The sequence below is a fragment of the Gymnoscopelus microlampas genome, assembly GCF_963454915.1.
Source record: "Gymnoscopelus microlampas genome assembly, chromosome: 23".
Lineage (NCBI taxonomy): Eukaryota > Metazoa > Chordata > Actinopteri > Myctophiformes > Myctophidae > Gymnoscopelus > Gymnoscopelus microlampas.
The window spans coordinates 6,180,462-6,205,205 of NC_139960.1; the positions used below are offsets into that span (position 1 = coordinate 6,180,462).

General features: G+C 44.1%; 2 protein-coding genes and 1 long non-coding RNA gene across 3 annotated transcripts in view; all 3 read right to left on the reverse strand.

Moving 5' to 3' along the window:
* Positions 1-24,744, reverse strand: part of kiaa0930 — a 504,210-nt gene that overhangs the window by 359,621 nt on the left and 119,845 nt on the right. The gene's annotated exons all lie outside the window — the stretch shown is intronic.
* LOC311040083 (uncharacterized protein) lies at positions 259-6,067 on the reverse strand (the record flags this gene model as incomplete). The annotated part of the gene is made up of 9 exons (XM_084050155.1): positions 5,960-6,067; positions 5,463-5,572; positions 5,180-5,298; positions 4,745-4,876; positions 4,004-4,123; positions 3,623-3,759; positions 2,830-2,972; positions 2,406-2,500; positions 259-267 (listed from the first exon to the last, which is right to left on the reverse strand). Exons 1-9 carry the CDS (start codon positions 6,061-6,063, stop codon positions 259-261), a joined length of 969 nt encoding a protein of 322 aa, XP_083906281.1. The 5' UTR covers positions 6,064-6,067.
* LOC311039780 lies at positions 6,102-7,126 on the reverse strand. Its single transcript, XR_014600200.1, has 3 exons — positions 7,067-7,126; positions 6,322-6,397; positions 6,102-6,179 (listed from the first exon to the last, which is right to left on the reverse strand). It is a non-coding gene; the product is annotated as an uncharacterized lncRNA (long non-coding RNA).

Consider the following 24,744-nt stretch of genomic DNA (forward strand, 5'->3'; position numbering starts at 1 on the left):
TTACAGCATAAATATAAATCTTTTTCATGGGGGGCCCTGACACTAAATCTTTTCACATTGGGGTCCACTGCCCAAATACATGTCAATTTGGGGGGTTGACAACAAAACGTTTCAGAACCGCAGATTCCAAGGAAACAGCTGTAGGTGAATGGATGGAGTCACTGACTAGTGAGCCGCAGGTAACAGGTTCAAGCCTCAGCTACAGCAGCAAGTCAGGATGTCAAATCAAATAGGTATTATTAGGAGTGTTGTGTTTCATCACCCCAACTGCACATGACATCAGTTTACATGTACGTTATTTTCAGTGATGAAGACAAACCGCACAGACGTTCACTGTACTTTAGTACATTTTGTAAACTTATGACTCTGAGTAGAGTATAGCCTGACTTAAACAAACAAATAACAACTTAGTATAGTCAGATTATTTTTTACACAACTTACATTTTGTAATCAAACTACCGAAACGAAAGTTGGTCACCACCGAAACGAAAGTTAAATCCGAAATAATCACTAAGTGTGGAGGCCAAAATCGTCCCCCCAAAAACCTGTTAGGAGTACGTTTCAGGCAATTTAGAGTTGATTGGTAGTACTTTGTAGTGACTTTTTTGGTCCCTAACACCACAAATGGTTTACATACTCTTTACGAATGTCTTACGCATCATTTGCTTAACATGAATGATAATTCTAGTAATTGTTTGGTGTCTGCATTCATGAAAGCCAGGTAGTTTGCAACAGGTAAGGAGAAAGTCCACATTAACAGACAGTCATAAATGATGAACTGTCTTCACTTTACTGTAGGGCACATAATAACATGTACAAAGGATTTATAGATATTTTAGGAATGTTTTACAAAGCATGTTAAACATGAACAAACACATTAACAGACAGTTGTAAATGATGAACTGTCTTCACTTTACTATAGGGCACATAATAACATGTACTAAGGATTTATAGATACTTTAGGAATGTTTAACAAAGCATATGTTAAACATGAACAAGCTACCAATAGCTTGTATATATTATGTAACATCAGTTACAAATGATTTAATAATCATTTACAGATGTATTATACATGGCTTATTCATGAATAGTTACTAATACCTTTATAGATGATTTGTAACCGTAGTTATAAAGGTTTTAGTAATCATTTACGAATGTCAATAAACAGGTTGTTAATGATTTGTTAATAGTCTACAAACTGCTTATAAACGTTTATAAATGCTTTAGAATGGGTTGTTACAAATGATTTAATAATCTTTTACAGATGTATATAAATGGCTTATTCATGAATAGTTCACTACTTACTAATACTTTACAAATGATTTGTAACTGTAGTTATAAAGGTTTTAGTAATCATTTACGAATGTCAACAAACAGGTTGTTAGTGATTTGTTAATAGTTTACAAACTACTTATAAACGTTTATAAATGCTTTATAACGGGTCATTATTGTAAAGTGCTACCGACAGTTGTGTATGAACTTGGGGTCCTTGACATGGAAATGTTTGAGAACCACTGCAATATACAGTATGTGTTTGTACGCATGTACATGTGAATGAATGCTTGCTTACCCAAAAATGGCTCTGTATTCTGGAAGCTGGTAGTGCTGATAGCTGTAGTGCGGCTGAGTCCAGAGAAGGCTTTTTCTGCAATGTTAAAGAGAGAGAAAATTTTTCGTTTCGGTAGTGACACCATTGTGTCAAAAAAAAAATATTCCCCCAAAAACCTGTTAGGAGTACGTTTCAGGCAATTTAAAGTTGATTGGTAGTGACTTTTTTTTTGGTCCCTAACATTCATCGAGCTCTGGACTTAGTCATTTTTTTTCCGTTTCGGTAGTGACACCATTGTGTCACTACCGAAACGAAGTTAAATCCGAAAAAATCACTAAGTGTGGAGGCCAAAAAAAAAATTGTTCCCCCAAAAACCTGTTAGGAGTACGTTTCAGGCAATTTAAAGTTGATTGGTAGAGACTTTTTTTTTGGTCCCTAACATTCATCGAGCTCTGGACTTAGTAATTTTTTTTTCGTTTCGGTAGTGACACCATTGTGTCAAAAAAAAAAAAATCCCCCAAAAACCTGTTAGGAGTACGTTTCAGGCAATTTAAAGTTGATTGGTAGTGACTTTTTTTTTGGTCCCTAACATTCATCAAGCTCTGGACTTCGCAGCATTGTAAGTACAATTAGAAGGTACTTTTACTTTACTGGAGTATTTCCAATTGTCTATACTTTTACTTACATCTCAGAAGCAAATATTGTACTGTTACTCAACTACAATTATTTGAAAACTTTAGTTACTAGTTATTGTAGATATAAATTATTATATTATAAAAACATACATTAACCACTTGCCTTTCCCAGATGTACAACCACAAGGCCGCACGCACGTACGCACGCACACGCCACTAACCTGTACAACACTCGGGTCCAGATTGACGCAGGTATCCAGGTCCATGTTGACATTGGAGGCAGCGGCACTTCTCACATAGGAAAGGGATGCACCACCTACAGGTCATAAAGAAAATACTGAATTTATCCATCTCTAAAGTGTGTGTGTGTGTGTGTGTGTGTGTGTGTGTGTGTGTGTGTGTGTGTGTGTGTGTGTGTGTGTGTGTGTGTGTGTGTGTGTGTGTGCGCGCGCGTGCGTGCGCGTGCGTGCGTGAGAAATTTGAGACATTGTGAGGATGTTTGAGTTAGGCTATTACCACTGGTATACAGTACAGTACAGACAGTTGTGTATGAACTTGGGGTCCTTGACATGGAAATGTTTGAGAACCACTGCAATATACAGTATGTGTTTGTACGCATGTACATGTGAATGAATGCTTGCTTACCCAAAAATGGCTCTGTATTCTGGAAGCTGGTAGTGCTGATAGCTGTAGTGCGGCTGAGTCCAGAGAAGGCTTTTTCTGCGATGTTAAAGAGCACTTTCTTCTTCTCCAGCGTACAGCTGGACACTACCAGCAAACTGGAATTACTGGAAACACCAGGAGACACACAGCACACATCTCAAAAGAGTGCTACCACATTTTCAACCACAAATGTAATTTATTCAGTCTCTAAAATTCAGTCCCTTACATATCTTATTTACCTTTTGGCTAATATGTCATGGAATCACACACATCACTCTTTTATAATTTGTTGTACGATGTTGCTTGTAGAAATGTATGCTAATTTTACTACTTTCTTTTTTATTTGTGAAAATGCGTGAATTATTATTATTAGGACTTTTATTTCTATAAAATAATAATTGATTCTTATTTTTGCCAGCCCAAAATACGGATGCCAGGGTTAATTAGGTTAAAAATAGTTTTGGGTGGGGCGCCCGTTGGCCTAGCGGTCCAGGCGCATACCATATATAGGCTCTAATACAGTCTGACAGAGTGTCGCGAGTTTGAATCCCAGTCCCGACAACCTTTGCTGCATGTCATTCCCCATCTCTCTCTCCCTGTTTCCTGTCTCGCTCTACTATACACTGTCAATAAAGCCCACAAATATTCCCAATTCATTTTTTATAATAATATTTTTTTGCATTAATGTCGATGTTCAAGTGTGTGCAAGTAGTGAAGAAATACTAAAGTAAACATGATTTACGATACTACTGGCTCCCTCCCCAACACCCCTCACCTGAGGGTGTCCTCTGAGATGGTCTGTAGGACACTGGTATCCAGGGAACACAGGTTGGGTCCCTTGACACAACTGAGCTCTGCACTGCCAAGACTGTTGCCCGCCTTAGTCAGATACTTGGAAATGATGGCCTTGGCCTTGATGGTGACAAAAAATGTGTTAGTGCCATATACATGTACTGCACACATTTACGAACACACATGCAAAAACGTGTAAATATAATCACAACGCATTATGTTTTCTCACTTCTACACTGATTACACTGCCTGCCAGCCAGCCAGACAGACAGACAGACAGACGCTCTACCTCCTGAGCCACTGCCTTCCCATGCATTTTTGTCAATAACACCATCAATCAATGAAAGATCATTTGTATACTTACCAGAGCTGAATCCCACTCCCCATCTGAAGAGTCCATTAAAGAACACAGTGTGTCAATCTCCGTGATGTTCCACATGCTGATGTCATCAGTAGTGGCGTTGCGTGACGCAGGCCCCAGCTCCTGGACTTTCTCTTCTGGGATGAACGACTCACTGACATAGGCCTGACGTTGTGGATAGAGACATATTAGTGGATAGAGACATATTAGACGGGACACCAGATCAGAAATGCAACTGGAATCACTTTATTTGCGATACCTGTTCATTCATGCAATACATTTACAAGACTTTTATCTTGGTGGTAATGTGGTCAGACAATATTAAATATTATCTTGGTGGTAATGTGGTCAGACAATATTAAATATTATGGTAAAAGGACAACAGCCTCACATGCAAGAATACAATGCAAAATACATTGGAAACAGACTTTCCAAATGTCTTCATGAAGTTATCATTTAATTGGATGAAATACGCCAGGCGCACAAGAAAATACCAATTGTTGACCACGGGGTTGTTGGCGGGCAATATTTATATATAATATATATATTTTTTACATTCATGCTGTAGCCCCTTTAAAATGTAAGCCATTTAACATCATCACAACACACTCACATGACTTGGTAGACATCACAGGGTGGATAAAAGTCCATGCATTATAATAATAATTATTATTATTATAATTACTATTATATTTTGCTGTACGTTTTTTAAGCTGTCATAAGACGCTCTACAGATGAGGTTACCTCTCTAGCGAGCAGAACCAGGTGGTGCAGGAACTCAGGAAAGTCTCCTTGAGACTGTGTCAGATGGTCAAACACTGCATGGATGATGACGTCTTTCTCTGGAGGAGTAGGCACCAGCAGCATCTCTGCAGTCTGCTTCGGAGTCAGGAGGTGTAGAATCTGGACACGTTTAAGACAAGAGACAGACAGACAGGACATAATGGGAGAGGGCAGGATATGAGATTTAACCACTGAAGCCCTATTTTATACGTAATCGAATTATAATGTCACACTCGCAAATCAGCTATTACGTTTTTGAAAATCTTGCAATCCTGTGATGACATGCCCAAAATATACGCCAGGTTGAAAGGTTATTAAGTTACTGAAATTGTAGTGTCAAGTACAAACAATCAAATCAATGTTTTCAGTAAAAATGTTCAGATTATCCACACTCACTCCAGAGAAGTCACGGTTGAGGTCATAGAAGTCTGTGATGGGGGCGAACATGGAGAAGAATCCAAAGTTCTCCTCCAGCCATTCTGCACTATGGCTGGATGAGGAGACACACTGAGGATCTGAAGATAAATACACAAGTCAGTGTAGGCTATAATAGTATAGTATTAGAATAGAGTAATGTTTTACTCAAAAATGTACCCTGAAAGCAACAGAAATTCCTGTACATCTGCAGACAAATGGTCCTCTGAGCTTGTCTCTAGCTATGGCTACTTGGTTCACTTACCGGACGTGTTGTGATGTAGCAAGAAGGAATGGATGAAGTGTTCGTACATCACTGGGCTGTGGTTGTGATCAGGATCCATGAGACGCATATGATGACTCAGGTCTTTTACTCTGGACCCAGCAATGCAAAGAAATGTATCATTATTCCGGGACTATTTTGTGTATTTCGACTATAAGTGTTTTCCAAACGTAGGGTCTTACTCTTGACCCATTTTTGGGTCACAGACCAGGTTTTATGAATTAAAGTAAGGTAAAGTTTTTTAAATCAACAGATTTTCAGAAATTAAAGAAAAGGAAAAGGAATACAAAAGATTTTCAGAAGATTTTAAGAAATACATTTTTTAAATATGCATACTTTATAATTCATAATGATTTTTCTTAAAAGTTTAGGTCCCAGGAAGTCACCAAATGTATCTTTCAGGTCTCAAGCTGAAAATGTTTGGGAAACAGTTATGTTCTAGAGAAGATAGCATTCCCTTTATAAACGGGACAACTCACAGGGCTTGGTAAACAGGACAGGTGAAGTTCTTAAAGCTGAGGCAGTCGAGGAGGCTTATGGGAACTGTAGGCAGCAGAGGCAGCAGTTTGATCTGGAACCACATCCTGATGAAGTCTGGGTCCTCCAGGTTCTCCTGGGTATCATCGACTCTGACATAGTGAGGTTGCTACGGGCAGCACAGTGCATGAAACGGGCCACATTTTCCACTGCGTTGGTAAGCTGGTAGAAGAGATGGGGAGAAGGATAATGGATGTACAGGCATGACTTTCCTATCCGACGACATCTAGAATAGAATTTGGAATCCTTTGTGTAATACATTTAAATTAAAGAAATTCAGAAACAATTAATAAAGCCTTCTCACGCCACATGATCTTTCTTCAAGGGTGATGCTGCAAGTGTCCTGGACCTCAGTGGTGTCATTGCCCATGTCCAAATAGCTGTTCAACAAGCAAGCACAATAATCAGCATCATATTCATAGATAATGGACAGTGGACGAAACAAGGGACTTACAAAGGACATAACCTGCAATATTTCTGGATGGTCACCAGAGGGTGCCCAGAGGCTGACCTTTGTTACTCCAAAAGTAGGACATTGTTGACCTTTGTCTTGTTAGGTTCACTATCACAAAGTGACAAATTCCTTGTGTCGGTTTGTATTTAAGTTCCCTTTAATAATTTTAACTTTGTTCAGCCACCTACCCTGTGTTCACATCTTAGTAAAGGGCTTGTGTTTGTCTTTCCTTTTGTAATCTTTGTGTCCTGCCTTGCTTAGGTCACTTGTTTAAGGTTACAATCAACAATTCCAGTTATTACTCACTCAATATTTGCTATCTCGCATGTAATATTCAAAGAAACATTTTGAGTTAATCCATAAATAAACGTTGCCCTTTTGTTGATTTCCATTATTTTGTGTTGTGTTGTGTTGAATGTGAAAGGAAACAGAAGTCCACTAACACCACCGGCACTCTTAATTAAACTAGTTCGGCTCATCCAGGAAAATCTGTGACTTTGGTCAAGACTAGCCTGCACAACATAATTGGAAAGACATGGACGCTGGACTGTACATGCATCTACTCACTGTATGAAAGAATATGAATTGTACTTACAACACTTGGTGGAAGGCATACTTGATTTGGTCAGGGAGTTGCCCATGGGGTAAGAATCTCTGTAATAGTGGCGGTACAACATGGTTGAACCAATCCTCCACATTTGTCACATCAAACTCTTCCATTGGTTGGGCTATGGACGTATTATGTGGCGTGTACATGCCAGCCAGCTCAGCTAGGGTCCAGTTCAGCAGGGTCTGGGTCAGAGTCATGCTTCCGATCTCGGATACATTTCTCTGGAGAGCAACAGATAGATAGGAATGTCAGGGTCATGTCAGGTTAGCAGATGTAATATGCATAACCATAATAAACTAGTCATATAAAAACAAGTAATTGGCTTCTCATATATGCATATAGTATATGTATGTACGCTGTATGTACCTCACGTGTGAGAGACACAAACTCACTGACGAGGCTCCCAACAGGTCTGAAAGCTCCCATCAACCCATTCACCACCTGCAAGTGTTTCAAAAAGAACAAAATAATATTGTTTAAGGTTATGAAGATTACCATCAACAATCTGGTAAAAGTTTAATTGGATGAAAGAAATGTATAATATTTAAAGCTATGCAACCTCTCTGAAGCTATTCTGTGGTGGTGGTGGTGGTGAGTAGGGGCTATGTGAGGTGTATGTGTATCCGGGGGTGGAGGTGGGGGTGGGCCCAGGATCACCGGTCATCAAGCTGTGGAAGATCAGGCTGAGGGTCCCGTTGTCCAGGCCTGCAACCTCAGGCCTCAGTAGCAGCTCAGCCTTCTGTTCTGGAGACAGCAGGTGAAGAACCTCCAACTGCAACCCGGAAGACACGGAGAGAAGGAAGGTCAATTCATAGACAGTGTAGGGGAAGTTACTTTTAATTATTACACATGACTTTCAATTAAAAGTAATCATCGTCTTCACTTGGACCACAATAACAAAGGGTGGGTGTAAAAAATGTATCTGTCACCCCCCAGACGTTACGTTTCGCGTCCGGAAGAGCAAGCCGTTAATTCAAACTATACCGTTGACGTGAAATTGTTTTGTTTTGTTTTCGTTTTTTTTATCCCAAGAGAACAGTCGAATAATGACAGTTACAAAAATATAAGCCTGTATTTGGCCTCCCAAAAGATGCATAACAAAGAGGCATCAAATAGAACAAATAGACCAATTCCAATATTCATTTTGTGAACGTGAACACAGCTTCTGAACCATTCCTTAGCTCCATGGTTACTGACCTAAATATTGGACCCAATCGTCACAAGACACACAATATGTACAAGATTTTCATACGAAAATGGAACATTCGTGGTAAAATACGAACATTTGTGGTAAAATATATACCATATAAATAAAAGGCCCTGTTACAATGTTGAGCAGAAACAGGAGCACATCTAGCATAAGACTGAACTAGAATTTTCACAATTCAGGGCAATTGCAAAGTGTGGTTGCGCCGACGCAGAGTTCTGGGTTGCGGCCATGGGGGTCCAAGGAATCCATCGTCACATAGTTCACAGTCCAGTCTCCAGTGGTGTTGAAGATCTCAAAATAAATTATTGTTAAAGCAAACTTGCCTTTTTTTTTTTACCTTATTGTTCTGATCTGAGATATTGAGAGGAGACAATACCCTGTGTAAATGTGACAAGGGTGAAATGAGGGGTTCTTAAAACTTTTGTAATTTGTTTTTATTGGTGCTTAATGTGTATAATTGCCTCATTTAACCCCACCATCTTATTATTTTTGTACCAATTATTATTACGCACTGTATTGTTTATAATTGTTTTCCCCATGATCCCCTGGTCACATGTATTGAGAGACATTGAGTGGCAGAGCGGCAGTCACGCGGTCACGCCCAAGGCCACGGTCATGGCCAATGTCCCCAGACAGACTGTCACCACGGACAAATGAAAGAAGAGGGAGGTGTGGTTTGGCAGGTACAAAAGCGGAGGCGGGACCGTTTGAAAGAGAGAACAGAGCACCCAAGTGACAGAGGCGTCAGTGAGGAGAAGGACAGCAGAGGGGAAGGTTGTGCCGAGACACGGAGTAGAGGAGTGCATAGATGAAGTAGACATACCAGCCACCTAGGAGTTTGGAAGCCGAGGTGTGCCTACATTCAAAGGAGAAACCAAGAGGAGAAAGCGATCGAACCGAAGGGGAGGAAGAGGCGAGTGAGACCAGACCATATGAGAGACGAGTGAGACCAGACCATATAAGGAGCGCTGAGACTGGAAAGTGGCGATAACGTTGCATACGCAACCAACTCAGCGCCAGGTGTAAAAACCTGGCTGGCGAGTGAGTATTCGAACAAGCAACGTTGAATCCCTGTATAACCACTGCCTGAGACAACGCAAATGTATCGTGTAAATGCACAGTGAACTGGTCTAGATCTCTATAATTGCAGGCGGAGAGAAAGAAGAGAGAAGACGAAGACGACTGGCCTCAAACCCTTTCCCATCTTACCCCCATATATGGACATGCAGCATTACCCCTGAACAAACCGTGTTGAGTATCTTGAAGCACTTTATTGGCACAGCACTTTACTTGAAAAGTATTTGTTGCACAGAAACCCCCCATGCTAAGGAACCCTTGTGATTAAGCCCCGCGTAATTTGCACAACTTTATAATTTATTTTATAGTTGTTGTGTAGATTAATTGTGTTTTGTATGTTTATATAGGTTTTATTAGTATAGTGTTTATTTGATTGTTTTTAAGGCACAGAAGCCAATGTATTAGGGACCCAATAAATATGACTTACCTTTTTTGATACACTGTATTCGTGTCCAGTTTCTTAAAGGGATATTCTCATGCCAGTGTTGTATTCTCAAAACCAAAAGTATTGAAACTTACCAGTTAACCTCGAACCTGGGAAAGCCTGAAGAAGAAGTTAAAGTGTATTCAAAGGGGACTTCCCTCTATAACAAAAGTGGCGTAGTCGACAAACAATTAGTTCAGATAGGACTCACAGTAATTACGCACCCAGCACTTTATTGTGCATTTATATTTTATTGTTGTGAGTTTTATTCTGGATTATTTATTAAAGGAGAAGAGTGCAATAGTACAAACAAATTGCAAGTCAAATGTGATACAATTTCGGCCCTGTTCACATATTTGGCGTTGGCGGCAGGACTGGTTGAGAACAAACACATGAGAATACCCTTAAGAGAAACTGTACTGTTTTGTTGTTTTTGTTGCTTTTTGTTTTTTGCTTTACGGATTCAGAATGATGATGATGGCGGTGTATCCCGGTGCCCCATGGTTACCCACCTTTGGTGGAACAGAAGGCGAGAGTAAATATAGGGAATGGAAAGACCAGATTAGAGGATTATTAAGTACCCAGGAACTACCAGAAATCAGGAAAGTTGCTATTATAATTAAAACGCTAACCAACGAAGCTAAACGGCAGATTAGTGTGGTTGAGGAGGGCGAACGCGACACAGTGGCAAAAGTTTTTAAATACTTAGATGCTTTATATAAAGAAACTGTCTCTGTCGCAGAAATGCGCTCACTATTCTATCGGTGCGCACAGCGCGCAGGAGAGAATGTACAAACTTACACCCTGAGACTTAGAGAGCTGTTTTGTGGGCTGCGGCAGTACGACCCAAGCACCGCTCCCTCCGAAGCCATTCTTCGTGATCAGTTTGTTATGGGTTTAGCTGAGGGCCCCCTGGGCCAAGCCTTAAAAATATATGCTCGACGACACCCAGATGAAGATTTTGCTGCTTTACGCGAAGAAGCCTACCTGTTAGCTGCTGAACATGGAACTACTGAAATAACGTGCCACGCTGTTAATCCTATTTCTGTCCCCTACCCTTCTCAGGACCCTGCTTGGAGAGAAAAATTAAAACAGGAAATCATGGACGACGTAAAAACTCAAATGCAAGGATTCACGCAGGAACTCATGAAAGAAATCAGACCGCTCCTGTTAGAAAGACTGCGCCTCTCTCCCTCTCTCTCCCCCCCCCTGCTGCTTCCCCCCCTCTCCTGCCCGAGAGACTGTTCCGCCCCTCGCGAGACTACAGTGAGCCCGGCTAGTAATACTGGCCCTCATCTCGCGAGAACAGAAGAACAAAGACCTGAACGCTCCAAGCCAGAGACGCTCCGTTCGTAAAGATAACAATTGCACTATTTAGACATATTAAGTCTAGTTTACATGTCTGCTACACACCAGAGTGCCTGTGTGCGTGTATGATAAACGTAAGTTCTCATGAAGTCGATATATAACCTGTTGTCCTGTTACGGGTCTTGTAACCAAGCTAAATACCTGCTAATGCTAACTAGCAGCTAACTGCCTCGTCATTCTGTAATAGTGACCGACGGTCAGAGAAATGCTATCGATGGTTCGTTTGTATCGTTGTACTGTTACTGTATGCACTTACATATCCCCTATGTTGATGAGGAAGAGTAATGTCACTGCACTTGTTTCTTATAATGATCAGTGTGATACGTTTGGGCAACTGCTACTTATAGTATAAACTGCATTTGTGCTTCTAACCCCAGTTGGGCAGATACAGGTGCCATATATACCGTATGAATGTAACTTGAGCAGCTAAGCTAAACTATGAAGTTCAGAGGCCCTTTTCAGAGAGAGGCCATTATTCATTTGGTTTAATATGTTAAACAAGACCTGTCTATTCTGTACATGTGACTGTTATGATGCACAACTTACAAGGCCATTCTTTCCCCGTTATATTCTGCTTATTACAGAAACCACACACAACCCTGCTGTGTATTATCACCTGTTCAATAAGGAATAAATGGACCTCGCTCTCCACCATTGTCATCTGTGTCTAATCAATGCACAAGGGCGAACACAACCCACCTAACCAGTAACCATATAGTGGTTTAAGGGGTCCTTCCCAACATTATGGTCCTTCGAAGCCGAATAGGTGTTTACCCTTGAGACAATGGAGAGAATCCGCCAGGCCCAGGGCGAAGATGTACGCCCCAGACGTCTGACAAGACTGCCAAGCCACCTAGGAGAGTATCAGCTGAGCTACAGAAAACAACCGCAGTATACAACCCCCCCTCCATCATCTAACCGTCACCAAGCTGATGAAGACTACCGGAACGACGAGGGAGCAGCCGAGATGACTCCCCTCAGCCGCCCAGATCCATCCACATGGACCCAGAAAGACAGCTGGGAAAGGGGGAATCCACCGGAGGAGAGTCATGAGCTAGATGATGACGAAGAGGAGGAGCTAGGGGAATACTGCCCCCCGACGTGGCCACCAGAGGGAGAAGAGGAGGTGACAGAGGAAGACTGTATGAGGGACTACATTGAATCAATTATGTGTGAACTCCACCAGATGTGGGAAGTACTGTCTGTGAGCCCCAATGTAGCTAAAGCATCCAGTATTACACCCCCTCCGCGACCCAGGTACCCCCTACTTACTAGCCAATCAGATCAGGCATGTGCCCGAACACCCTACCAGCTGCAGCAGCCCAGCAGACCCCAGCCGGTCCGCCAATCAGCCCTGTCAACAGGCCACCGGCACCCAGCGAAGCCAGTACACCAGCCCACACGCCCAGAACTGGGCCACCAGCACACACTGAGGCCAAACTATCAGCCTGCGTACTATGCACCTGACCCTCACCCAGCCCACCAACCAGCTCTCCCCCCGAGCCGCCAGTATCCAGTGGGCCGAGGACATCATCCGGTGTACCCCCCACCAGACCCCCATCGAGCTCGCCAACCAGCCCCGCCCATGAGTCACCAGTACCCAGCGAGGCCAGAATACCAGACCACATATCCCTCACCAGACCCCCATGCAGCTCGCCAAACAGCTCTGCCCCCAAGCTACCAGCACCCAGCGAGGCCAGAACAACAGCCCATGTGCTCCTCACCAGACACCCATCCAGCTCGCCAACCAGCTCTCCCCCCAAGCTACCACTACCCTGCAAGGCCAGAACACCAGTCCGTGTACCCCTACCCAGACCCTCACCCAGCCCGCCAACCAGCCCTGCCCCAGAGTCGCCAGTATCCGGCATGGCCAGAACACCAGCCTGTGTACTCCCCACCAGACAACACAGTGGAGCAGCAATACAGGGGGCCACGACCGACCATCCCCGACTTCATAAACAGAGACCCGAGTGAGTTTGCCCGCCTCAAATTATCACTCGAAAACCTCCTGCCATCCAACGCCACTCAGCTGTTCAAGTATCAAGTCCTAGTTGACCACCTCAAGCTTGAAGAGGCCCGCCTGGTGGCAGACGCCTACCTGAACTCCCACACGCCATACTCCGACACCATGGTGGCGCTGAACGACAAGTTTGGACAGCCCCATCAATTAGCACTACAGAAAATAGCCAGCGTCCTGGAGGCAGCCGACATCCGGCGAGGCGACGGGGCGGCCTTTGAGAAGTTTGCACTTCAAGTGCAGTCGCTGGTAGGCATGCTAAAGACCCTAGGCCCAGTGGGAGACACAGAACTGAAATGCGGCTCACATGTTGCACGACTCCTCAACAAGCTGCCACCAGAGATGAGGTCCGACTTCCGCCGCACAATGCTCCGCGGTCCAGGAGCCACCTACACCCTGTTGGAGTTCTCAGAGTGGTTAAAGTATGAGTCCTGGTGCCACGACTTCGACGTGCAGCTCCCTAGTATAGAGCCGAAACAGCGGTTACCTCAGAAAATGGGCAGATACGCCACCGTTCTGCATGGTGCCGAAGACGGAGCAGAGTGTGAGGAAGATGCACCCCCACCCGAGGAGACAGGGAAAGCTAACGCCTACTGTCCATTCTGTGAGAATAACGAGCACTTCCTCAGCCAGTGTACTGCCTTTAAGAGACTCACAAGAGAACAGATCACAGAATGGATTCGAACTAAGAAGAAGTGCTGGCGCTGTGGCAGATCACACCTAGCTGCCCAGTGCGATCTCAGGAAGCCATGTAGCCTGTGCAAAGGCAAACACCTTCAAGTCCTGCACGAGGTGAACAGCGAGACTCAGAGAGAGACACCCAAAGATGAGAGCTGCCTGGTAAACACCACTGCCGAGGTGCTCTACCTTGACAAACCAGTTGACCGGAAAAGAGTCCTACTCAAAGTAGTTAGAGTTATACTGCGTCATGGAGACCGCTCCCTTGACACCTATGCTCTTCTCGACGATGGGTCAGAACGCACAATGCTTCTGCCTGCTGCAGTGGAAAGGCTCGGCCTCAACGGAACCCCTGAAGACCTGGCCCTGAGAACGATCAGGCAGGATGTGCAGACACTGAAGGGAGCATCAGTGTCATTCTCCGTGTCCCCAGCATCTCAGCCAAAGCGACGTTACCGCATAGAAGGAGCCTTTACCTCAAGTCACTTGGGGCTAGCTAAGCAATCGTATCCTGTATCCAGTCTCAAAACCAAGTACAGACACCTGGCCAGACTGCCGCTACAACAGTTTGAAAGAGTCCAACCCCTCATCCTGATCGGGGCAGACCACCCCCACTTAATTACACCCACTGAGCCAGTGAGACTGGGGCCCCCAGGTGGGCCAGCAGCCATCTGCACAAGACTGGGCTGGACTCTACAAGGCCCAGCCAGAGCCCTGGAAAGCAACCTCCAGCCACAACAATGTATGTTGACAATTACAGAACCCCAGAACACCAAGCTCATGAAAAGTGTGGAGAAACACTGGCAGGAGGCCACCAAGATACACCACAAGAGACTCATGTCTATCCCTCACAGCCCCCTGCAGTGGCCAGTGAAGTCGAAAACCGTGCCTGAAGAAGACCAGTCAAAGGTCAGAAAGCCCAACTTCCGTAATGTCCCGTTAGCAGCAACCTCTCAACCTGCACCTGACGTAAGCCCTCACCCCACTCGGAGAGAGCTCGCCGAGGCTACGGTCCACGAGGGACACGGGGCGGCTAACTACAACAGCCGGGTGTACCTTCCCAGACCCAAAGGGGTACTCGCCAAGAGCTGGAGTAACATATGGACCGTGAAAGGTCAGGAGGCCGCCCCCTATTATCGGACCAGCCGTCCACACTTCGCCAGACGGCATCATGCTTGTGGAGTTACAGCTGCCACATGCCCTGTGACCCACCGAGAGACGGAGTATCGTCAAGGCCAACGAGAGCATCGAAGGACTTGTGACGTCAGCAGAGATCGACATCAAGGGCCATTCCTGCACCAGACTAGTGGTCCAGCTGGTCGCCCCCCCTGCCACCCAAGACTCCAGTGTCGCAGCCTTTCATTGGAGCAAATTGCACTAAGCAATTTGGGGGCGGCTGTTAGAAAGACTGCGCCTCTCTCCCTCTCTCTCCCCCCCCCTGCTGCTTCCCCCCCTCTCCTGCCCGAGAGACTGTTCCGCCCCTCGCGAGACTACAGTGAGCCCGGCTAGTAATACTGGCCCTCATCTCGCGAGAACAGAAGAACAAAGACCTGAACGCTCCAAGCCAGAGACGCTCCGTTCGTAAAGATAACAATTGCACTATTTAGACATATTAAGTCTAGTTTACATGTCTGCTACACACCAGAGTGCCTGTGTGCGTGTATGATAAACGTAAGTTCTCATGAAGTCGATATATAACCTGTTGTCCTGTTACGGGTCTTGTAACCAAGCTAAATACCTGCTAATGCTAACTAGCAGCTAACTGCCTCGTCATTCTGTAATAGTGACCGACGGTCAGAGAAATGCTATCGATGGTTCGTTTGTATCGTTGTACTGTTACTGTATGCACTTACATATCCCCTATGTTGATGAGGAAGAGTAATGTCACTGCACTTGTTTCTTATAATGATCAGTGTGATACGTTTGGGCAACTGCTACTTATAGTATAAACTGCATTTGTGCTTCTAACCCCAGTTGGGCAGATACAGGTGCCATATATACCGTATGAATGTAACTTGAGCAGCTAAGCTAAACTATGAAGTTCAGAGGCCCTTTTCAGAGAGAGGCCATTATTCATTTGGTTTAATATGTTAAACAAGACCTGTCTATTCTGTACATGTGACTGTTATGATGCACAACTTACAAGGCCATTCTTTCCCCGTTATATTCTGCTTATTACAGAAACCACACACAACCCTGCTGTGTATTATCACCTGTTCAATAAGGAATAAATGGACCTCGCTCTCCACCATTGTCATCTGTGTCTAATCAATGCACAAGGGCGAACACAACCCACCTAACCAGTAACCATATAGTGGTTTAAGGGGTCCTTCCCAACAGCTCCTCCGCACTGGCACCAATGACGCACGAGCGCGCACTCCACCGCCACCTGAGCGACGGTATACGGCCTCTCAGCGCTACGAATGGGATGAAGGAGGTAGGCCGATATGTAGCCAGTGTAGACAGGCGGGTCATATAGCGAGATTCTGTAGATCCGACCGAAGTCAGTTAAACTAGTACGCCCTGTCGCCGAGGTCCGGGGGGCAGAGGTGCAACGTTCACAAAAAAAGTTAAGGGCCAATGAAGTGTTTGTGGGGGAATGTCCGACAATTGGGATAACAATGGGGGGAGTCCAAATGAGGGGTTTATTAGATACGGGGTCTCAAGTCACATTGATGCAGCAGAGTTTGTTTAACGAAAAGTTCTCGCAAGATAAAATGGAAAATGGGCCTCTGGTGTTTAGCCTACGGGCAGCAAACGGCCTTGATCTACCCTATTCTGGCTATGCCATATTCGATTTAGAATTAGAAGGACTGAAAATACCGGGAAGAGGAATCGTAATTGTAAAAGATGAACATTGTATTGAGCCGCTGATCATTGGGATGAACGTAGTCCACGCAGTGTGGCATGCATTATTTAAACTCTCTGGGAGGTCTGTGTTTCCATGCCAACAGGAGAGGACACCATGGAAAAAAGCATTCGCCGCCTGTAGGAGAGTGGAGGCAGTGACCCACGAAGACGGAGCATTGGGCTATGTGTGGCCTGTCGGCCGACGGAGAATCCGAGTCCCCGCCCGCAGTGAGTTAGTAGTATGGGGCCGTGCCTGGAAAGGTCCAAATGGAGCCGAATACGAGGCCCTGATGGAGGCCATGCCGGAAGGAACTGATCTGGGAGTGGCCCGAGCGTTGGTCACCGTGCGTAATGGCCGAGTCCCCGTGCGCATCTGCAACCCCCACGCGTATAGCGTGACCGTGGGCAGACATCAAAAGTTAGGGAAGCTATATCCAGTGGAGGAGGCCGACGTCCGTGGACGACGAGACCTGAACCTGTCCCTAGGAACCGACGGAGCCGCGGAAGTGTCCCTGGTGAGCATCGAAGACGAGGGACCCGTGAAGACCTTACCTGAGGAGATGGAGGCGTTGACCCGGCGAGATGACCTACCTGACCAGCAGAGAGAAGAGCTGCATGCGATGATGTGTAAATGGAAGAAGGTGTTTGCAGTCCATAATGAAGATTTTGGGCAGACGGACGTGGTGCAACACCAAATACCAACTGGAGACGCGGCACCCATCCGCGAGAGGCACCGACCGCTGCCGCCCTCCATGTATAGAGAAATGAAGACCTTATTGAGTGACATGCTGGACAAGGGAGTGATAAAAGAGAGTTGCAGTCCCTGGGCAGCGCCCATTGTCCTGGTGAAGAAGAAAGATGGCAGCTGGCGTTTCTGTGTCGACTACCGTAAACTGAATGCCGTGACGCACAAAGATGCCTTCCCTTTACCTCGGATTGAAGAGACTTTAACAAGCCTGACCAAGGCTCAGTGGTTCTCCACACTCGACCTGGCCAGCGGTTATTGGCAGGTGGGTATGGACCCTCGGGATCGAGAAAAGACAGCGTTTACCACCCCTTTAGGACTGTTCGAGTTCCAACGTATGCCGTTCGGTTTATGTAACGCCCCCGCGACCTTCCAAAGATTAATGCAGCGATGCTTGAGTGGCCAGGTGACAGAGTCATTATTAGTGTACCTCGATGACATTATTGTATATTCACCTGACTTTTCCTCTCACATGCAGCACCTTGACCAGGTTTTCGAGCGGCTGTGGAGACACGGATTGAAACTGCGCCTCGATAAATGCAAGCTTCTCCAACCGGAGGTAAAGTTCTTGGGCCACGTTGTAGACAAAGAGGGAGTGCGCCCGGACCCTGAAAAGTTGGCTGCGGTAAGAGACTGGACCCCACCCTCGACTGTCCGCGAGGTCCGCGCTTTTCTAGGTCTGGCTGGTTATTATCGCCGCTTCGTGTCCTCATTTGCTGCCATAGCTAGGCCGTTAAATAGTTTGTTGATCGGAGTCCCGAATGATGTGAAGTCCCATCAGTGTAAAATAGAGTGGTCCCCTGAATGCCAAAACTCGTTTGATGCTCTTAAAACTGCCCTTACGCAGGCTCCAATACTGGCTTATGCAGATTATGACCGACCGTTTGTAGTGTATACTGATGCGAGTGGCCGCGGGCTCGGCGCCGTTCTGGCACAGGTCCAAGATGGCCAGGAGCGAGTAATCGCCTACGCCAGCCGAAGTCTACACCCTACCGAACAAAATGATGCAAATTATAGCTCCTTTAAATTAGAACTCTTGGCACTTAAATGGGCAGTGACCGAAAAATTTAAAGATTACTTAACTGGCGCTCATTTTACGATTTATACAGATAACAATCCTGTTGCGCATCTTCAAACAGCTCGACTAGGCGCGGTGGAACAGCGCTGGGCAGCCCAGCTAGCATCATTCACCTATGATATAAAGTACCGACCTGGAAAAAGCAATGCGAACGCAGATGCCCTGTCTAGGTTCCCTGTTCAACCTGTAGGAGTGGCCGTAGTGGAGTTGGCACCGGTGGAGAGAGAGGACGGGTGGGCTGGAGCTGAGTGGCGGGGAACACAGGATCGAGATCCGGACATCCAGATGGTGAAGAGTTGCGTAGAGCGGAGGAAACTGCCTACCCTTATGGAGAAGAGGAGTTGGTCACGGGAAGCCAGGCAAATGTTACGACAGTGGGACCGGTTGCGCATCAGAGACAATGTGTTGTATAGGCAAGTGATTGATCAGCATACACAAGAATGTTACTTACAGCTTGTTTGTCCAGGGGCGCGACGAGAGGAGGTGTGGAAAGGACTCCATGAGGCCTCGGCACACGCCGGAGTGGACCGGACTTTGGCGCAGCTTCGGCGCCGGTTCTACTGGCCGGGCATGGAGGGGGCGGTGCGACAGTTCCAGCGAGGTTGTGTTGCCTGCAGCCTACTGAAAGACAGGATAGAGCCCAGGGCCCCCTTACAGCCATTCGAAGTATCGTATCCTATGGAGGTAGTGGCTATTGATTTTCTCACATTAGGTAGGCCGAATGACGCATGGCAGAATATTCTTGTAGCAACCGATTTATTCACCAGGTACAGTTGGGCTATTCCAACGCGTGACCAAACTGCGCCCACGACTGTCCGTGCGCTTTGGACACATATTATTCAGCCATTCGGTTGCCCGGCTCGTTTCCATTCGGACCGAGGCCCGAATTTTGAATCCGAATTAATGCAGCAATTGTGTCATACATACGGTATTACTAAGAGTCGCACCACCCCTTACCACCCAGCTGGTAATGGGGGGGTGGAGAGGTTTAATCAAACACTGTTAAACATGTTGCGCTCTCTAGATACTGATCGCCAAGGCAGATGGAATGAACACTTACCTGAGTTAGTACACGCTTATAACAATACTGAACATGGTGCGACAGGTTATGCGCCTGCGTACTTAATGTTTGGTCGCCACCTGAGGCGTCCGGTAGATGTAGCATTAGGAGTACCGTTGTCACAAAATCGAATGGGAGTGGGAGATTGGGTGCAAGATCACCAGAAACGAATGGCCACAGCGTATAGGACAGCCGAGAAAAAAATGGTGCATATAGCAGGACAGCGTAAACAGGTCTATGACCGCCGAGCCGGTATGCCACCATTGTTACCTGGAGAGAGGGTGTGGGTACGAAACCGGAACCGACAGGGACAAGGTAAACTGGGCCCATGGTGGGACCCAGAACCTTTTGTGGTATTGGAGAGGGTGGGGGATGCGGGCCTAGTATACAGGATCCGACCTGAAAAAGGAGGGCGAGATAGAACGATCCATAGGAATGCATTAAAAGTGTGTATAGCCCCCAGGTCACCGATGGAGAGCCCCGAACCTGCCCCAGTAGCCGAACCGGTGGGACCAATATGGCCGCCTTATGTAGGGTTTTTCCCCGGTCCTAGGGAACCTGAAGGTCCGCGGCGCTCTGGAAGAGCGAACCAAGGACAGCCACCTGAGAGGTACGGGCATGACGTTTAGAACCAGTTGCCAGGGACTGCCAACGAAAAAGTAGGGGGGAATGTGACAAGGGTGAAATGAGGGGTTCTTAAAACTTTTGTAATTTGTTTTTATTGGTGCTTAATGTGTATAATTGCCTCATTTAACCCCACCATCTTATTATTTTTGTACCAATTATTATTACGCACTGTATTGTTTATAATTGTTTTCCCCATGATCCCCTGGTCACATGTATTGAGAGACATTGAGTGGCAGAGCGGCAGTCACGCGGTCACGCCCAAGGCCACGGTCATGGCCAATGTCCCCAGACAGACTGTCACCACGGACAAATGAAAGAAGAGGGAGGTGTGGTTTGGCAGGTACAAAAGCGGAGGCGGGACCGTTTGAAAGAGAGAACAGAGCACCCAAGTGACAGAGGCGTCAGTGAGGAGAAGGACAGCAGAGGGGAAGGTTGTGCCGAGACACGGAGTAGAGGAGTGCATAGATGAAGTAGACATACCAGCCACCTAGGAGTTTGGAAGCCGAGGTGTGCCTACATTCAAAGGAGAAACCAAGAGGAGAAAGCGATCGAACCGAAGGGGAGGAAGAGGCGAGTGAGACCAGACCATATGAGAGACGAGTGAGACCAGACCATATAAGGAGCGCTGAGACTGGAAAGTGGCGATAACGTTGCATACGCAACCAACTCAGCGCCAGGTGTAAAAACCTGGCTGGCGAGTGAGTATTCGAACAAGCAACGTTGAATCCCTGTATAACCACTGCCTGAGACAACGCAAATGTATCGTGTAAATGCACAGTGAACTGGTCTAGATCTCTATAATTGCAGGCGGAGAGAAAGAAGAGAGAAGACGAAGACGACTGGCCTCAAACCCTTTCCCATCTTACCCCCATATATGGACATGCAGCATTACCCCTGAACAAACCGTGTTGAGTATCTTGAAGCACTTTATTGGCACAGCACTTTACTTGAAAAGTATTTGTTGCACAGAAACCCCCCATGCTAAGGAACCCTTGTGATTAAGCCCCGCGTAATTTGCACAACTTTATAATTTATTTTATAGTTGTTGTGTAGATTAATTGTGTTTTGTATGTTTATATAGGTTTTATTAGTATAGTGTTTATTTGATTGTTTTTAAGGCACAGAAGCCAATGTATTAGGGACCCAATAAATATGACTTACCTTTTTTGATACACTGTATTCGTGTCCAGTTTCTTAAAGGGATATTCTCATGCCAGTGTTGTATTCTCAAAACCAAAAGTATTGAAACTTACCAGTTAACCTCGAACCTGGGAAAGCCTGAAGAAGAAGTTAAAGTGTATTCAAAGGGGACTTCCCTCTATAACAAAAGTGGCGTAGTCGACAAACAATTAGTTCAGATAGGACTCACAGTAATTACGCACCCAGCACTTTATTGTGCATTTATATTTTATTGTTGTGAGTTTTATTCTGGATTATTTATTAAAGGAGAAGAGTGCAATAGTACAAACAAATTGCAAGTCAAATGTGATACAATTTCGGCCCTGTTCACATATATAGAGTAAATGGCATATCTGCTATTTGCAAACAAGTTGTAAATACTCAGAAGACATTTCACGTTTTCCTTATATTATGATGTCATGTTTTGTGAGTATAAGATTCAGCACCTATTTTCCCCCAGCCTGATAATAGATATTAAATACCTTGTAATGTACTTGGGAATGTCTCACCATATAATACATGTGGAACCATTACGATACATGTCGACCTGGCTAGTAGCTGGGTTGAAGCCATACCATTTTGTATATTGTAAAATAGATACTCCCCAGCATATCAGGCACATCAATGTTACTGAATGGCGTCAATACCACAATGAAAAACTATTGTTTAGCCTACATTGTGACAGACTTGTCATCACCAGGCAGGAGTTTTGGTTAAGCTCTAATGTCCATGTAGATTGCTTCACAGTTTTACACAGAGTAGAGGGATTGAAGTCCATTTTGTCCAGCAGGCAGAGATTATAGTCTGACAACACTTTCAATTACAAGCTTTGACTCTTGCATGGATCAAACCGTTAAGTGGATAAATTGGTCAAATAAATTAAAACACCAGATTGTAGAAGGCAAAAATGATTGTCAGTTAAACAAAAAACTTTTGTGTATTATGTTCATATGTGTATGGGCTTAGGTATTAAGAGATGTTACATTCCAAAGTTTCACTTTTTGTTCAGCTTTAGTAGTGAAGAACCCTTCTGATTATGAATAGTAATTCCCCCAAAAAAAAAACACACATCTGTATTCATTGTAAATGTTAAATACATGCGACTAAATACATTACCAAACATATAGATTCACTTTTCAACCACATGGTAAAAAGAATAATAAGTAGAGACAAAGCAGAGCAGATATAGTTTAAAGTATTTATTAACACAATTGTATTATTGGTACCTTTACTGTAAGCAACACCATCAATATATTTGGTATAATGTCCTATCAATCATTGTTATTATAGTTGTTGTTATTATGATTATATATGTAATAATAGTATGGTTATATTTTATGATTCTATATATAGGTTAATTATAGTTATTATTGATAATTATACAATTATATAGTATGGTAACTATTACAATGCCTGTAAACAGTTTATTATTGACAGATATATTGTTGATGCTATAATGATTATTATTACTACTATTACTGTTATTATCCAAAATTATATTCTAACTTTTAAGTAAATTCAATATTTTCCAGGGTGAAGCAAAAAACCCGCCTCCTATTTCAGCCAATTTAGGAGTGCACGGGGAAAATAATTCTTGCGCCGACCCATTTGTTAAAAAAGGGGATCAAGCAAGCTCCTGGTAAATATATTAATATATTATTAAACAACATGTAACATTCTGAAAAAATAGGTACAAATTGTAGGGCTGCAACTATATTGATTAAGTTAATTATCTCAAAGTGTATTTTGTAGATATCTAATTTTGTATTTATCAATGAATCAATGTGTAACATTTTCCATAATTATTTTGGGATTACATTTATTAGTTTAATTAGGAAATTAAGTCCTATTTTAATAAGTGTATATTGGCTGTTTGAATAAAATTATTTTTTTTGTCAAAATGAATAAAAAAATAATTTAGTCCTAATAAGTGTTACAGTCTTACAGCCCTAAAAACAAATGGTGAGTTAAACATTTACAACATGCACATGTAAATATAAGGTAGTGGGTCATGAAAAGGCAGTATACAATCCAAAATAGTTTGTTATGCATTTGTTAGAATTGATTATTTCATGTGTGAGTTTGTTATTAAATTCAGGGATGGCCAATATTGTGTTATAGAAATTGGGTACTACCGGTTCACGAGCCACAACATAAATGGAATGCAATTATCTTAGAAATATGACAATTATTCACAAAGAACATTCCTGAAAAGTAGAAAAAGGTTAAAGGCAAAAAAACATGTCAGTGCTGGACGGCTTCTGAAAAACAGGTTAACAAGTGTTAGTGTTCTTTTCAAACAAATGCTTCACAATCAATAGTTATGAAAAAAGACAAAACAATGCTACAATATGAATAATACTGTGATTTATGCCTTGATTTCATGGATTTATTTTTGTTTTTGTGGCATTCCTAAGACAATAATTTGATGACCGTGTGTATTTCCGGTAGGAGACACAAATAATCTACTTTGTGTCTCCTACCGGATACATTAGCTGGTAGGAGATGGGAATCAAATTATTGGCTTAGGAATGCGACAAAAACAAAAAATAATCCATGGATTCAAGGCTTCATAGGGTGTGCAATTGATAGAAAATAAGTAATTTTTTGGGTGAACTCCTCCTTTAAACACTGGCCCTGGAATGACCCAAAGACACGTAGGCACACAGAAGTGAGTATGTTTGTATGCCAGGTACTTATTAAAGCATACTTTCAAATGGAAACAAATATACTAAATAATACAGCAACTATAGCAACTATACCAGTTAACTACACCACTGTACCAGTATGCAAACACAGTCTTACTTAAGTAGGGGTGCGACTGCTATTATACTGCTTCTGGGTGAATACAGTAACTGCCTTTAAAACTAAATTGTGATTTTGAGAGACCAATTTCATCCAATCAGGAGAGAGAACTCATACAGGACACATCCTATACAATCAAGTTGTTGATTATGGTTGGATGAAATTGCCAACACACCCTTAATTTTCTGTTTAAAAAGGACCTGCAGAGACAGGCTGTTCCCTGTTTCTAAACAAACACAAAGCAATGATGGCTATCAGCATATAGCTTTCTATAAACTGGACAATAGCAAAGAAACAGTGCCAAGATCCATCTTGAAAACTGTCATATTGTGCTGAAACATTGGCCACACCTCTAATCACCCCCCTATTATCACCTTTCAGTCAGCTGACTCGTCCACGCCTTTATCTCCTCCAGGCTGGATTACTGCAATGCACTACTCATCGGGATCCCTAACAAGAGCCTCCAAAGGCTCCAATACATCCAAAACAGCGCTGCTAGGGTCCTGATGAGAGTGCGAAAATATGACCATATCACACCCACTCTC